General features: G+C 41.4%; 1 protein-coding gene across 4 annotated transcripts in view; it reads right to left on the reverse strand.

Annotated features, from left to right (window-relative positions):
- The window catches only part of LOC126473904 (zinc finger protein 493-like), a 53,275-nt gene that overhangs the window by 20,261 nt on the left and 15,916 nt on the right, over positions 1–17,098 (reverse strand). For all 4 annotated transcript variants that reach the window (XM_050101269.1, XM_050101260.1, XM_050101252.1 and 1 more), the window contains one exon: positions 16,538–16,638. In XM_050101269.1, the coding sequence (XP_049957226.1) occupies positions 16,538–16,638 (101 nt within the window). The remainder of the gene's footprint in view (positions 1–16,537; positions 16,639–17,098) is intronic.

The raw sequence follows: 17,098 nt of genomic DNA on the forward strand, positions 1-17,098 counted from the left end.
TCAAACATCACATAATAATAAATACTGCAAATGCATTGTATGGTACGTGAAGAGAAGTGGCCTCCGCTCACCTTTGAAGCAAGAGGTCAGCACACGCAAGAAAAGCTTGTACACTATGCTAGAGCCCTCTTCCACTCTGTATAATGAAGTTGCTGCTTTACTGATAAAAAATCCGCTCACAGATGTCAGGGATTTGATAAAGACCTTGCAGGAAGAATTGTGGATTTTACAAAACCATTTAAAGAGGCTACAGATGACTTGGAAGGCTAAAAGAAGCTAAAATTCAGTTAGTTGTTCTCTGGCATTCTTTGGTTTCAAAACCAACCATCAAAAAATCTGTAGTGTCAACAAAGAGTGTGAAGTAAATTTAATTACTACATTCACAAGTACTGTTTTGTTATGAAATAAGGAAAGTCAAACAATGGAAACTCCAAGTTGGAATAACAACATCTTCTTCCTGTTCTCATCTCTCACCCCCTCCCATCCGTACACTCCTATCCCTTCTCCTTCCCCGCTCCTCCAGATTGCTGCTTCCATTCCACACAACAGTGGCATTCTGGTCTGAACTGCCAGAGATGGCTGTCATGGGTGTGTGTTTCTCTTTCTTTTTCCAACGAAGTGTGGCTGAAAGCTTATGTGTAAATGCCTTTTAATTGTGGCTGTCTGCAACTTAATGTTTCATCTTTATCGTAAGTAGCAATCTATCTTTTCCTCACAGTGTTGATACAAGGAAAGGATAGTTTTGTAATTCATGAGTGCAGTTGATGAACAGTAACAGATATGAATTTTTGACGGAGGATACAGGAGATTAAAGATCAAGTTATGTCTTTTCTGTGCAAGAAGTTTGTAATTATTTCCATACATAAAATTACGAGGTGCATTCAAGTTCTAAGGCCTCCGATTTTTTTTCTAATTAACTACTCACCCGAAATCGATGAAACTGGCGTTACTTCTCGACGTAATCGCCCTGCAGACGTACACATTTTTCACAACGCTGATGCCATGATTCCATGGCAGCGGCGAAGGCTTCTTTTGGAGTCTGTTTTGACCACTGGAAAATCGCTGAGGCAATAGCAGCATGGCTGGTGAATGTGCGACCATGGAGAGTGTCTTTCATTGTTGGAAAAAGCCAAAAGTCACTTGGAGCCAGGTCAGGTGAGTAGCGAGCATGAGGAATCACTTCAAAGTTGTTATCACGAAGAAACTGTTGCGTATTGTTAGCTCGATGTGCGGGTGCGTTGTCTTGGTGAAACAGCACACGCGCAGCCCTTCCCGGACGTTTTTGTTGCAGTGCAGGAAGGAATTTGTTCTTCAAAACATTTTCGTAGGATGCACCTGTTACCGTAGTGCTCTTTGGAACGCAATGGGTAAGGATTACGCCCTCGCTGTCCCAGAACATGGACACCATCATTTTTTCAGCACTGGCGGTTACCCGAAATTTTTTTGGTGGCGGTGAATCTGTGTGCTTCCATTGAGCTGACTGGCGCTTTGTTTCTGGATTGAAAAATGGCATCCACGTCTCATCCATTGTCACAACCGACGAAAAGAAAGTCCCATTCATGCTGTCGTTGCGTGTCAACATTGCTTGGCAACATGCCACATGGGCAGCCATGTGGCCGTCCGTCAGCATTCGTGGCACCCACCTGGATGACACTTTTCACATTTTCAGGTCATCATGCAGGATTGTGTGCACAGAACCCACAGAAATTCCAACTCTGGAGGCGATCTGTTCAACAGTCATTCGGCGATCCCCCAAAACAATTCTCTCCACTTTCTCGATCATGTCGTCAGACCGGCTTGTGCGAGCCCGAGGTTGTTTCGGTTTGTTGTCACACAATGTTCTGCCTTCATTAAACTGTCGCACCCATGAACGCACTTTCGACACATCCATAACTCCATCACCACATGTCTCCTTCAACTGTCGATGAATTTCAATTGGTTTCACACCACGCAAATTCAGAAAACGAATGATTGCACGCTGTTCAAGTAAGGAAAACGTCGCCATTTTAAGTATTTAAAACAGTTCTCATTCTCGCCGCTGGCGGTGAAATTCCATCTGCCGTACGGTGCTGCCATCTCTGGGACGTACTGACAATGAACGCGGCATCATTTTAAAACAATGCGCATGTTTCTATCTCTTTCCAGTCCGGAGAAAAAAAATTGGAGGCCTTAGAACTTGAATGCACCTCGTACTACGTTCCTTAGGACATTTTTCAGGTATCTCAATATGCTTGACATAAATGAAAGGCAGGAAATTCTCAGCTGCAGATGACAGATGTGTCCACAGTTTTTCAGGTACAACAAGCAATCTTTAATGTAATAATTTTTGTATAGTTAATGCGTAGTGTCTTCTAGCCAAAGAGAAACATTATAATTCATATATATTCACTCACTTAAAATACATTTTTCTGGGTATGCCTTCATGCTTCCCACATCACTTTTGTATTATTTCCCTCTAATTTGTTTATAATATAGAACCTTAAGTCACTATCAACATCAATCAGAAAGAAAGATTGCTCCTAGGACTGAAAGAATAACAAACCCTACACAGCAGATTAAATATATCTGGGAAAAAAGATAATCATCTCCTAAATTTCAGGGATGGTATTCATTTACAGTGTACATAGTTTCTTATTACCAACAGGCAGTGTAAAGCTTCTGTCTGGAAGCAAGTATTATCTTTTTTCTGTGAATGTACTGAAATATCAAATTATTTTCTGTGTGCTGTATGAGTATAACTGTGACTTGTATGTGTTCTTGGAAAAATTGCATTTGTGCTGAGAGAGAGAGAGAGAGAGAGAGAGAGAGAGAGAGAGAGGGGGGGGGGGAGAGGGGGGAGGTAGGGAGGGAGGGAGGGAGAGAGAGAGAGAGAGAGAGAATTGGTAAGAACAAAGCCCCATCATGCTCAGTTATTCACATGTGCAGAGTTCAGACAACAGATATGGAGCGAGTACATGTATGAGTAGAATTATGTGAGATGGGTTACTAGCAGCTTGATCCCGCTTTCAGCAAACATGTCATAACCAGTCAAACAAGAGTGTTGCAGCTCTCTACTGTCAAGCTCTTTTTAAATGTGACTCAATTTTGTAATCACTGCAATAACATCACGTGCTCTCTCAACCCATTCAGTTTCATTTTGTTTTTTCCTCCCCATGGGTGCTTCATTTTTTTGTCAGGCAGTGTAGTTTTTAACAATAGTCCTGAAAGTACAATCCTGTCTCCAATGCATTCCAGCATAAATAAACCTCCAGGTCCATTTGGGGACAATTAGGATGAAGGAAGTCAACCATAAGTGCCAGAATTAACATGCGTTTGAAGTCTTACATCTACTGACAGCTAGGAAGATAATAAGTCAAACTGTGTCTATTTTTATCAAGTTACCTTCCATTAGGAACTTGGCTGCACTCAACAACTGTGATATGACTGAAATGATAGAGCACAGCAATCAGTTGTCCTTTTCTTGCAGGTTTTATTTGGAAAATCTAGATTTCGGCTAGTGCCTAGCCATTATTAATGTATCATTTCACAGTATCAATTCATGTACTAGTATGTCAGCCTTCTGTTTTTCGGGCTTCTATTATAGTTCGTTCAAAACAACAAGGTAGTACCTCTACTCTGATCTTCACTTGACAGTCCCTACAGTAGTGATACATATGGAACTATAGTATATTTCTAGATTTGTCAGTTGTAGCCACATCAGAACAACAAAGTGACTGACAGGTAGTTTTTTACAAAAGAGCTACCATAGTGACAGCCAACCAAAGAATGAGCAGGTAACAGTGAACCACTAACATCTCCCCTTTCTGTGTCTAAATGTCAGTCACTTTATTATTCTGATCCACACATAACAGTAGCTCTTGAAACTTTGTAGGTAGGCTTTTCCATGATACTTCAAGTTTTCAGCGTTTCCATGATGCTGTTTCGCAAGTCAAACAAACCTGTGACTGTTTGTGCTGCCCTTGAGCAAAATTCTGGGATCAGTCGCACAAGTGTTTTTACACAGTCTCCTTTTTGGACTGCCTCTATTTACCAGTATCCTACAAATGAACTTAAGTCTGCTCCATGTTTCATCTAGACTGAGACTATGTAATAATTTCATTTCACATCCTCGAATCGTTACACCCAGGTACCTGTATGAGTTGACTGATTCCAAATGTGACACGCTGATTTTATAATCAAAGGAAACTACATTTTTGTGTGTTGTGAAGCATACAATTTTATATTTTTAAACATTTAGAACAAGCTGTATCATTTTGATCTTATCAAAATCCGAGTGAACATATGTGACATTTTTCATTATAGATAACTCTGTCATCTGCAAAATGTCTTAAATTGTGGTGAATATTGTCTGCCAGGTCATTAATATACAACAAGAAAATCCAAAGCCCGAACACACTTTCCTTGGGTACATTTGAAGTTATTTCTACATTCAATGATTCTCTGTTCGTGATAACAAACAACATACTCCCTATCAGAAAATCCTTGGTCCAGTCACAAATTTTGTTTGATGCCCCATATCACATACTTTAATTGATAAGCCTTTGTGTGGCACTATCTTAAATGCTTTTTGGAAGCCAAGAAATACTATACACATCTAATTGCCTTGGCTCATGTCTTTTGGGTTATCATAACAAACATGTCAGTCGGGCCTTATACAACTTATGTTTGCAGAATTCATGTTGGTTGGCATGCAGGAGGTAATTCTGATTGGGACACCTCATTACATTTGAGCTCAATATATTTTCTAAGTTTCTATAACAAATAGATAGCAATGATATTTGACTATAGTTGTTTGAAGCACTTCCATTACCCTTGTCATCGACTGATGTGGTATGTGATTTAATCCACCCAACGGCAAAATTGTTTTATTTCAGAGAACTACAATATACTGTGGTAAAGAGAGGTGCTAACTCAACTCCATACTCTGTATAAAATACTCAACTCCATACTCTGTATAAAATCTGACAGGGATTCCATTGTGCACAGAGGCCTTCTTCAGTCTTAGCAATTTCAGATATTTCTCAATGACAGTGACAATATCTATATCATACATTTTTGCGGAGGTGGAAAATTGAACTAGGGCAGAACTCTGGGATGTTCTCTTGTAAACCAATGTTTGAAAGTGAGTTCAGCGTTTCTGTTTTTGTGTTGCTACACTGAATTTCGGTTCCAGTGTCATCTACATCCATACTCTGCAAATCACTCTGAAGTCTTTGCCAGTTATTAGGGCTTGTTCCCATTATGCTCACATATAGGGCATGAGAAGAGTGATTGCTTAAATGAATCTGGGCATACTGTAACTAGTCTAATCTTGTCTTTGTGATTGCTTTGAGAACAGTATGTAGGAGGGTTGTAGATATTCCTAGAGCCATCACTAACTGTTGATTCTAGAAACTTTCCAAATAGGCTTTCGTGAGATGGTTTGGGTTTATCTTCAAGCATCTGCCAGTTCATTTCTTTCAGCATCTTTGTGACTCTCCCATAAATCAAACAAATCTGTGACAATATGTGCTCCTCTTCTTTATATCAGATCCATATCCCCTGGTAATCCCATTACCCATACTTGAGAAATATTCTATGATGGGTCACATGAGTGTTTTAATATGCAATCTCCCCGAGTGTAATGTTTCGTGTGTAATTGCCTGACTGATTTTATTTCTTTAGTACTCTATCAATCAACTGCAGTTTGCCACTTGCTTTACCCACAACTGTAACTATGTAATTGTCCCATCATATCCCTATGACTTGTTAACCCAGATATTTGTATGAATTGGTACCGTAGTCATAGGATACTATGTTTTTTCTCATTTTGTGACATTTGAACTGAGCTGCCAATCTTCGCACCAATCTTATCAAGACCTGACTGATTATTTGTATAGCTTTTCTCAGATTGTAATTCATTATAAATAACTGCATCATCTGAAAAAATGCTGAGGTTACTATTAATATTATCTACATGTCATTAACACACAAAATGAACAAGCAAGGGTCCCAACACACTTTCCTGGCCCACTCCTGAAGTTAGTTCCACATTTGTCAATCACTCTCCATCCAAGATAACATGCTGTGTCATCACCACAAAGAAAACTCCAATTCCAGTCATAAATATCACTTGATACCCTATATGATTTTACTTTTGATAATAATTGTAAGTGTGATATGGAGTCAAATGCCTTTCAGAATTCAAGAAATGCTGCGTCTATCTGACTGTCTCAATCCATGGGTTCCAGAATGTCATGTGAGAAAAGCACAAGTTGAGTTTTATGTGATCAATATATTGAGAATCATGGTGATTGGCATGAGAATCAAACTGGTTGGCAAGGAGGAAGTCATTCTGTTCATGACACCTAATTACATTTGAGCTCAGACTGTGTTATCAGAGTCTAGAACAAATCAGTGTCAAAGTTACTGAATGAAAGTTTTGTAGATCACTTCTGCTGCCTTTCTTGCAACTGAATGTGACCAGCGCTTTCTTTCAGTCATCAGGTGCAGATTTGTTCGAAGATCTTTGATATATTATGATTAAAGGATAGGCCAATTTAGTCACAAATTCAGTGCATAATCTGATAGTGATTCCATCAGGCTTGGACCTTTGTCAATATCAACAACTGCTTCTGTTTCTCAACGTCAATGACACTAATATTTATTTCATTTATCTCTGCAGTGGTATGAGAATTAAACTTAGGCGTTACTACTAGGTTTTCCTTTATGAGAGAACATTTGAAAATGAAGTGTTTCTGCTTTTGCTTTGCTACCCCCAGTTTCAGTTCTCGTCTCATCTTTGAGTCTCTGGACACTAACATATGACTGCAATTGTTTGGGTTTTGTGAGAAGTGTCTCAATAATATTCTGGAAGGATGGTTGCAGAAGGCTTCATGCACTACCCCTTTAATAGCCAACCAAGTTTCATTTAATATTTTTCTATCTACAGCCCTGTGCTTTTTTACACCTTTTGTGCCATAGTCACTGTTTCTTTACAATGTTCTTTAAAGTGAGTGTAAGCCTTTGTATCCCTGTGGTTATCCTAGGATAGCAGCTGCACGGTCTTACAGCCAAGGTGGACTGACTGCCACCCCAGCAGGCATCTACCAACGACATCACAACACCATCTAGCATACTTCGCTTACAAATAAATACATCGGTCAGTATACACACACTGACACAACAACATGTTTACAACCTAGCCTACAGAAGGCTCCACAGAAACTCATGGCACCAGCATTGTCACACGAGGCATGAGCATCACCACTGGTGGCATTAAAATCAACAGATTATTTTTAATATGCTGATCACATGCCTGCCGAGGACAGAAGAGGAATCTTCTGTCAGGTATGTACTCGAGATTCACCCAGCAACTAGCAAATCAGGTCTGCTCATGGAGCCAGTTGTGGATCATCATTACTCCAGGATGTACACAGTCAGCCAAGCTAACGCTCTCCTTGCTAGCCAGTGCCTTGTAGGATTTCGTCTCCACTCCACCCAACAAGCAGTCAAGCCTTCACCGCATGTAGCCACTGCTCACCATTGACCACAGCCTCACTGGCCTCTGTATTCATAAATAGTAACTCCCTAGTTGGAATTGGACTTCATGAGAGCATTCCAATGAGTAGTGATTAGCTTTCCAACTGACTTTTTACAGTGGTTACTAACTACTCTGTTGGGACTTGACCAAACAAGTGGACTCTTATTATGTCACTCAGCAACTAAAAGATATTAGATTTAAAACTGTATGATTAACTTAATAAAAGTATTATTGTGTTACTACCTGGGAATCTAAGTTATGTGTGTTCTTCCCCCAATGGCTACAATGTGTACCACATAAGGTCTCTCTCAACATGAACTGCTCCATATCTATTCAGTCCTTGGTGTACTAGTCTTCTAAACTTGAGTCACAATTCCTATAGATGCTCCTGTCCAGAGCAAACAGTTTCAAGTTCCTCGGAGAAATATGATATTACTATACCATCTGCTGAGCAAGATGTATGAGACAGGCAAAATTCCATCAGACTTCAAGAAGAATATAATAATTCCAATCCCAAAGAAAGCTGGTGTTGACAGATGTGAAAATTACCGAACTATCAGTTTAATAAGTCACAGCTGCAAAATACTAACGTGAATTCTTTACAGACAAATGGAAAAACTGGTAGAAGCCAACCTCGGGGAAGATCAGTTTGGATTCCGTAGAAATGTTGGAACACGTGAGGCAATACTGACCCTACGACTTATCTTAGAAGAAAGATTAAGAAAAGGCAAACCTACGTTTTTAGCAATTGTAAACTCAGATAAAGCTTTTGACAATGTTGACTGGAATACTCTTTCAAATTTTGAAGGTGGCAGGGGTAAAATACAGGGAGCAAAAGGCTATTTACAATTTGTACAGAAACCAGATGGCAGTTATAAGAGTCGAGGGGCATGAAAGGGAAGCAGTGGTTGGGAAGGGAGTAAGACAGGGTTGTAGCCTATCCCCAATGTTATTCAATCTGTATATTGAGCAAACAGTAAAGGAAACAAAAGAAAAATTCAGAGTAGGTATTAAAATCCATGGAGAAGAAATAAAAACTTTGAGGTTCGCCGATGACATTGTAATTCTGTCAGAGACAGCAAAGGACTTGGAAGAGCAGTTGAACGGAATGGACAGTGTCTTGAAAGGAGGGTATAAGATGAACATCAACAAAAGCAAAACGAGGATAATGGAATGTAGTCGAATTAAGTCGGGTGATGCTGAGGGAATTAGATTAGGAAATGACACACTTAAAGTAGTAAAGGAGTTTTGCTATTTGGGGAGCAAAATAATTGATGATGGTCAAAGTAGAGAGGATATAAAATGTAGACTGTCAATGGCAAGGAAAGTGTTTCTGAAGAAGAGTAATTTGTTAACATCGAGTATTGATTTAAGCGTCAGGAAGTCGTTTCTGAAAGTATTTGTATGGAGTGTAGCCATGTATGGAAGTGAAACATGGACGATAAATAGTTCAGACAAGAAGAGAATAGAAGCTTTTGAAATGTGGTGCTACAGAAGAATGCTGAAGATTAGATGAGTAGATCATATAACTAATGAGTGGGGAGAAGAGGAGTTTGTGGCACAACTTGACTAGAAGAAGGGATCGGTTGGTAGGAAATGTTCTGAGGCATCAAGGGATCACCAATTTAGTAACGGAGGACAGCATGGAGGGTAAAAATCGTAGAGGGAGACCAAGAGATGAATACACTAAGCAGATTCAGAAGGATGTAGGCTGCAGTAGGTACTGGGAGATGAAGAAGCTTGCACAGGATAGAGTAGCATGGAGAGCTGCATCAAACCAGTCTCACGACTGAAGACGACAACAACAACAATCTCCTTATCCAGTTAACTGAACATGCATGTCCTTCTATTTGTTTTAGTTGCATTTTGCACTTCGGTGATCCTTGTCACTACAACTGTCTCAAGGTCAGTGATACCAGTATCAATGTGGACGTCCTCAAAAGATCAGACATGTTTGTTGCCATTAGATGTATTTCTGCTGTGAGGTGGCTTTGAAACTAGCTGTTTTAAATAGTTTTAAGAGGAAGCATTTATTACAGTTTTGCAGGATAGCTTGTCATACCATCGCTTACAAAACTTCCATTATCCCAGTCAATTGATGGTTGAGTAAAGACTCCTAGAATGATGACAGTACAGCTGGTATACATATGTATTAGCTAACAGAGGGTTTCTCCAAACTTTCTGGTAAGATTTGATGGTGAATGTGGTGATCAATAGAAGATCCCAATGATAAGTGCATGCCCCTTACCACTTGATACTAAGTTTCACCCAAACATACTTATATGCAGTGTAAATTTCTATCTCCACAGATTTGCCTACTACAATGAATATGTCACCTCCGTCTCCCAATCCTATTCTTTTGATATATGTAAACTAAGATTTACTCCTAAAAGATCACAGCTGACAACTTCAGGTTTTAGCCATCATTCAGTACTTAATACTACATGAGCTCCACCGATTTGTAGGAGTGCTTCAATCCATAACATTTTATTGGAAATGCTTCAGCTGTTGATAACTAGGTTTTTCATAATCTCATTTGTCAGGGCACTTCACAGGGTTTTATACTAATACTTTAGGATCTTGTACAGCTATCATTATCTGACAGGATGAAGCATCACAATCTAATAATTTGTTGTGTACACCACACATACAATTACCTGATTAGTAGCCTATGATGCCATAGTGCAAACCTAAGTGATTTCTGGTACCCCTATGGCGCAAGTCTAACAAGTCATAGCCTAACTAGTCACAGAGCCTTCAAAGCCCCTGGTTCAAGCTTTTCACATGAGTCTAAAACAGTAGTCCAGCTCTAAAGACAATGCTCCAGACTGTGAGCTTCACTGAAATTTTGTGTTTGTTTTGTTTTGTTTTGTTTCAGGGCGCAAAAGCAACCAAGGTTATGTGCCCATGTCAGAACCTTTGAACACTATGACCAAAAAGGAGTTGAAAGTGACTACACTTTAAGCCCAATTGACGGAATGAAAGACAGCTTTAAACAAGGACTTTCTCTTGGAGAAGGTCCAAAAAATGTGCTATACTGGCAACAGAGGTCCTGAACTAAAGGTTAAATGTCCTTCGCCATATTGCTACGATGGATGAAAAATAAAACACGGTTGGCAGTTCATGCATCATTCACTAAAATGGCCAATAATTCAGACAGTGAACATACATTAGAATGTAAGTGGTGCAAAAAAGGGCAGTCAGTCAGGAAATGGTGACAATGAGCATAAAGTGGTGGAGGATCACCATTTAATAAATGGCAATGCATAAAATGACAGTACCCAATATGATGACTAAAATGACAGTGCCCAATATGCAACATAGCTAAAACAATTTCTCACAGCGAGAGGGCCAAGAGGGGGTCAGCCAAGTAGCTGGGAGAGATTTAATTTCCAGGAGCTTGTTCCCGTGAAGGGATGACCAGTGGTGATGCCAAAGTGGCACCACCTGCTAACAAATGGCAACATGGACATATCAGAAGGAATGGAAGAACTAGTGGGCCAAGGTAAGAGGATTGCAGCCTTGGCAGCAGCGTCAGCAGCCTCATTTCCTTTCAGACCGACATAACCAGGCATCCACATAAACATCAAAATGGCTCCCTGAAGAGTGAGCAAGTGGAAGCTTCCTTGGACCCATTGCATTAAGGGATGGACTGTGTACAGCACAAAGAGGCTCTGAAGGGCAATGAGAAAATCAGAGTAGATGACACAATTGAAAAGCCTGTGTCACCAGATGTACTGTATGGTCTTAAACAGGGTGAAAAGCTCTGCTGTAAATACTGAGCAGTCTTCCAGAAGAAAATACCAAAAATGGTCATTGCCAATGATGAAGGCACACCCAATACCACAGTCAGTCTGAGAGCCATCAGTGTACACAAAGGTACTATCACTAAGTTCTGTGCAAAAGTTGAGACATTTACAGTGGCAGATCAAATCTGGAGTAGTGTCCTTAGGAAGCGAATGAAGGCCAGGGTGAACATTGACCATAGCACAAAGCCAAGATGGTGAAGGGTTGGCACCCACTGGGAAAGTGGCAGGTAGCGTGAAGTTACGTTGCTGGAGCAGTAGCCAAAAGCAAACACCAGGAGGTAACAGAGAAGACGGGCATGTCCCATACTGGCAATCAGAGGAGTCACTGAAGAAGGAAGCACAGGATGGGTGGCCAGGCATGGCAGACAAATGGTACGCATATGCACTGAGGAGAACATCATGTCGGTATGACAGTAGTACTTCGGCAGCTTCTACATAGAGACTCTCAACCGGGCTAGTGTAAAAGGCACTAGTGGCCAAGTGTCCAAACAGATGCCACAATGGTGGATTGTATATAGATGGTGTAAGATGGACAGATGTGCAGATGCATAAACAAAACGCCCATAGTCTAGCTTTGAACGGACAGGGGATCGGTACAAATGGAGTAGAGTGGTCTGATCTGCTGCCCAGGAAGTACTGCTGAAAACACATAGGACACTGAGAGACCGGGTACACTGGGTGGCCAGGTAAGACATGTGGGAGGATCAAGAAAGTTTCCTATCAAGCATGAGTTTCGCATATTCAGTTAACAGAAGAGCAACATGCCCACGATATCAAAACAGTGAAAAAACCCACTGTGCTGCCAAAAATGCATACAAAAAGTTTTCTCAGTGGAAAAGCGATTGTTGATGCTCCACGAGTAAAGATGATCGAGACATTGCTGAAGATGCCACTCAAGAAGCAAGTCCTTGGAGAACTGCAATAGATCACAAAATTATTCACAAAAAGGGAACCGGAGATACCTGGCAGGAGACATGATAATAAGGTTAACGGCAACAGCAAACAGGACAGTGCTCAGGAAGGAGCCCTGAGGCACCCCGTTTTCCTAGATTAAGGTGTACGACAAGGCAGAACCAATGCACACTTTGAAAACTCTATCTTTCAAAAATTCCTGAAGGAAATGGGGCAGGCGGCCTCGGAAGCCCCACATGTAATGTGTACAAAGGATACCAATCCTCCAGCAGTTGTCACAAACTTTCTCCAAATCAAAACACTGGCATTTCTGCTGAAAACCATTCATGACATGGGTTGACAAAGTGACAAGGTGGTCAATTGCAGAACGGAGTGCTCAAAACCCCATTGTGCATTGGTTAGCAGATTGTGAGATTCGCCAGGGATGAATCATACATTCCATCACCTTGCAATCACAGCTTGTGAGAGAAATGGGTGGTAGCTAGAAGGAAGGTATTTGTCCTTACCAGGCTTATGTATAGGTATGATAGTGGCTCCCCACCAACGTCTGGGAAATGTGCCACTTGCCCATATGTGATTGTACATATGAGGGAGACAGTGCTTGCCCACAAAGGAAAGGTGCTGCAACATCTGAACGTGAACATTGTCTGGCCCTGGGGTGGAAGATCAGGAGGATGTGAGAGGATGATCTAGCTCCCACACAGTAAAGGCAGCATTCTAGCATTCACAATTCTGAGAGGAGAAGGGTATCACCTGAGCCGCCTCCACTCGTCTCTGATGGAGGAAGGCTGGATGATAGTCAGTGGAGCTCGTAACCTCCGCAAAATAGGGGCCCATAGTGTTGGAGATAGCAATACGGTCTATAATGACATCATCTGCTGTGGTCAGGCCAGATATTGGGCAATGGACCTTGATCCCAGAGAGCCATCGGAAGTTGGCCCACATGATGGAAGTGGGAGTGGAACTGTCAAAAGAGCTAGTAAACAAAATCCAGTTAGCTTTTTCGCTATTCCAAAAAATGCACTGATTCTGTGCATGCAGCTGTTTATAATGTATGCAGTTTGCCATTGTAGGATGACAGTTAAAAATGCCGAGAGCACATCTCTGTATGAGAATTGCATCACAACACATTTCAGTCCACCAAGGAACCAGGGTACAGCGTGGTAAACATGAAGTGCGAGGAATGGAACATTCTGTGGTGGTAAAGATAAAGTTTGCAAGGTATTCACCTAGTCATCACAACTGGGGAAATGTTGTTCATCAAAGGTCGCCAGGGAGGAGTAAAGCCTCTAGTTGTCCTTAGAAAGCTGCCAATTGGATTTACACACAGGAGGGATAGGAGTCAGCAGACGGATAGCACATAGGAAATGGTCGCTCACGTACGTGTCAGAGAGAACGGACCACTTGAGACGACAGGCAAGCTGGGCAGTGCAGAATGAGACGTCCAAATGGGAACAAGTGTGTGTGTGTGTGTGTGTGTGTGTGTGTGTGTGTGTGTGTGTGTGGAGTCTGAAAGGAACATGGGTGCTCCAGTGTTAAGGCAGATGAGGCTGAGTCAACTGAGAAGGTCAGCCAAGAGACTCTGACAGGTGCTGTGAGGCCCCGAAAGGGTGGTGCTAATTAAAGTCACCGTCTGTGAGACCCCAAAAGGGTGGTGCGAATTAAAGTCACCGAGCAGCAAAATGGGGTGAGGGTGTTGCCTAATGAGCTGGAGAATTTCTGCTTGGGTGACAATGAGTGACAGAGGGACATAAACAGTACAAAGAAAAAAAAAAGGTGAAGTGAGGAAGGAATGTGTGAACTGCAACAATGTATACTGCCCGGTGAGATGGAATGCCATCCTGAGGAGGAAGGTCAAAGAGAAGAAAGAAATGTGAGAGGTCAAACTGGTTGAGAGGATGTGATTTTGTTTCCTGGAGGCAGAAAACAAGAGGACGCTGCATTTCCAAGAGCAGCCATAATTCCCCCTTGTTGGATCTAATACTGCGAATGTTCCATCAGATGAGAGTCATGATGGGGAAAGGGGAGGAGGGTATTCCTTCTGTCCCCAATTTGGTGGCCTGTTGCACAGCTAGATGAGAAAGAGATGGGGATACTACCGTGACACTGGACGATTTTACAACTGCGGTGCTGATTTCTGCATGGCCAGGTTCTTTGTGGAGTGAGATGTAGCAAGAATGGTATTATAAGTGTCAGGCGGTAAACAAATGGTTTCTGACGAGCCAACGACTCATCTAGATACATGGGGCATTCTCGGAATGAGGCTGCATGGTCATCACTGCAATTGATAAAACAGGGAGGAGGAGGTGGGCAATCATCCTTGTGAGCATCCCTACCACAAATAACACATTTGTCTGGGTTTCGACAGGACATTTGAGTGTGGTTGTAATGTTGACACTGATAGCCAGGTACGGTTTGGTATGTACGGTCAGACCATGATGACTCCATAGCCTGCTTTCTTTGATGGAAGCACTAGTCCGTCAAACATGAAAAAGAAAGTGCACGTAGGCACTAACAATGAAGCATCAATCTTTTCCATCATCCGATGGACTGCAGTGATGGTCTGAGCACAGAGTTAAGTTTGGATTTCTGCCCCAGTCAGGCCATTGAGCAGCCTAGAGTAAATAGCGCCACATGCAGAATTCAATGTTCAACGGGCCTCAACACTAACAGGAGGCAATTTGGGAAGCAATCATCCCTCCCTGGGCCTGGCCTGTACCAATAAGTGCGAACCCTACCTCTTTGCCTGGTGCTGGGAATTACGCATCACCCAGTTACCTGTTATGCACCAGAGACGTTGGCCAACCTTCAGGAGTGCACAGGGAGGAAGAAGAAACAAAGAGGAATCTCAAATGCCAAAGGGGAGGAAAGCTAGAAGAAGGAGAATGAAGAAAAAAAGAGAGGAAAAGAAAACAGTGGAAGGATTGTTCTGATTTCAGGCTACTGAAAATTCAGAACACATTCCCTAAAACATCCCAGACATGTTCCCCAAGGAAAGGGAAAAGAACAGCAGTAGGATACACAAGCAGCACGGAAGGGAAAAGGTCTGGGGCCCTGTGGCAGCCACGCACGAACTCATCAAAGAGTAGTGAGCCCCCTGGGGAGGGGAAGGGGGAGGAGGGGGGGGCGGCTGAAATTTTGTGAGCAACACTGGTCTGCTAAACCTTCTCTACCAGTTGTCAGAATGATCCAAGTATGTCCTCAGAGGCCCAGACAAAAGGCATATTTTTTTCCAACATGCAACATGATCTGCAGCTGCTTGCTACTATGTTTCCTCTATGGCTGCTGGAATAGCCACTTCAAATGCAATTCTTGTAACCCTTATCCCTTGCCACAATTGTACTAGCCTTATATTGGAACTGTTAACACATAAAAGACCCCTCACCTGTTTTTTGTTGCTTCCCCCAACAAGAGATACAGCTGACTTCCCATAAGATGAAGTGTGTCTCAGTGACTCAGTTTCAATTTCAGTTGAAGACAACACCTGAGACTCACTCCTAAAGGGGTACGAGCTTAGTGCCTTAAGTTGTCCAGGCTAAACTGCCACTCCTGGGTTTTGTCAACTTTAAACTAAGCTTGTTGATGTCCTCTTTTGTGTGTTACACTACAAGTATTTTAGGCTCCCTTTAAGAAACTGTTGTTACTAACGTCCATGAAAGTCTAAATACAAGGCAAAAACCTGGGATAACACTTACTGAATTCTAAAGCTACTTAGAACTTCTTGTCTCAAACTATGAACTTTTGTTTTGTCAACATTATGCTTACTTCCAAATTACTTCAGGGATGTCCTACTAATAACACACCATTTATAGTCAATTATAGGTGTGGTGACAGGTTGTGTATTCCCTTTAGAGGAGACAGTACACACCAAGGAGTATAATACTTGAGATATCTGTGGTATCTCCGAGGCTGCATTGTAGCTAGTGTGATTTTTTTTTTTTTTTTTTTTTTTTTTTTTTTTTTTTTTTTACAGTAAACAAATAACTTTAAACTAAGCTTGCTGATGTCCTCTTTTGTGTGTTACACTACAAATATTTTAAGCTCCCTTTAAGAAACTGATGTTACTATTGTCCATGAAAGTCTAAATACAAGGCAAAAACCTGGGATAACACTTACTGAATCCTGAAGCTACTTAGAACGTCTTGTCTCAAACTATGAACTTTTGTTTTGTCAAAATTATGCTTACTTCCAAATTATTTCAGGGATGCCCCCTTCACACTAAATTATTTAAATACACATGAAACATTAAAGTGACGTTTAGTGTACTACGCAGTTAGTGAGCCATGGAGCGAACCTTAAATTCCTCATCTACTGCAACCTCTCCTTCCTTGCCACACAACTTCTTGCAACTAGCTTTGTCATTTTCATTCTCTTCCTCATTGTAAAGTAGAAAACCTGCAACAGAAATATTACATATATAACTGAAGAGTTGGTTTCATTTATTTTTCATATTTTATAAACATTAACACAACAATACAGTGTTAAATGTGAACCTAAGTAATGAACATTGTGTGTCTGTTGGGCAAACTCATTCATCCTTGGGAACTAGTTCACTGGTGATCGCTCTTTTTTGGGAATCATTCATTTTTACTCGTTCACCGTTCATTTGTACCTGTTATATGGTTCTTATGAAAAATTAGTAACATAGGTGACTGAAGGCCCCAAGAGGGGGACTTGCCTCCCCCCTGGAGTACAGAGTTTTGAAACAGAATTCTCACACACTTGTAATTTTCGTGATTCTGCAAAACCTCTCATTTAGCCAACTGTAGCTTTATGTGGCTGATCGCAGTGAAATAACGTGGCACACGGAAAACCAGCCTCGAGTACAGACTGCTCGCCAGTTACACACGATTTG

This window comes from Schistocerca serialis, chromosome 1, assembly GCF_023864345.2.
Source record: "Schistocerca serialis cubense isolate TAMUIC-IGC-003099 chromosome 1, iqSchSeri2.2, whole genome shotgun sequence".
NCBI classification, from domain to species: domain Eukaryota; kingdom Metazoa; phylum Arthropoda; class Insecta; order Orthoptera; family Acrididae; genus Schistocerca; species Schistocerca serialis.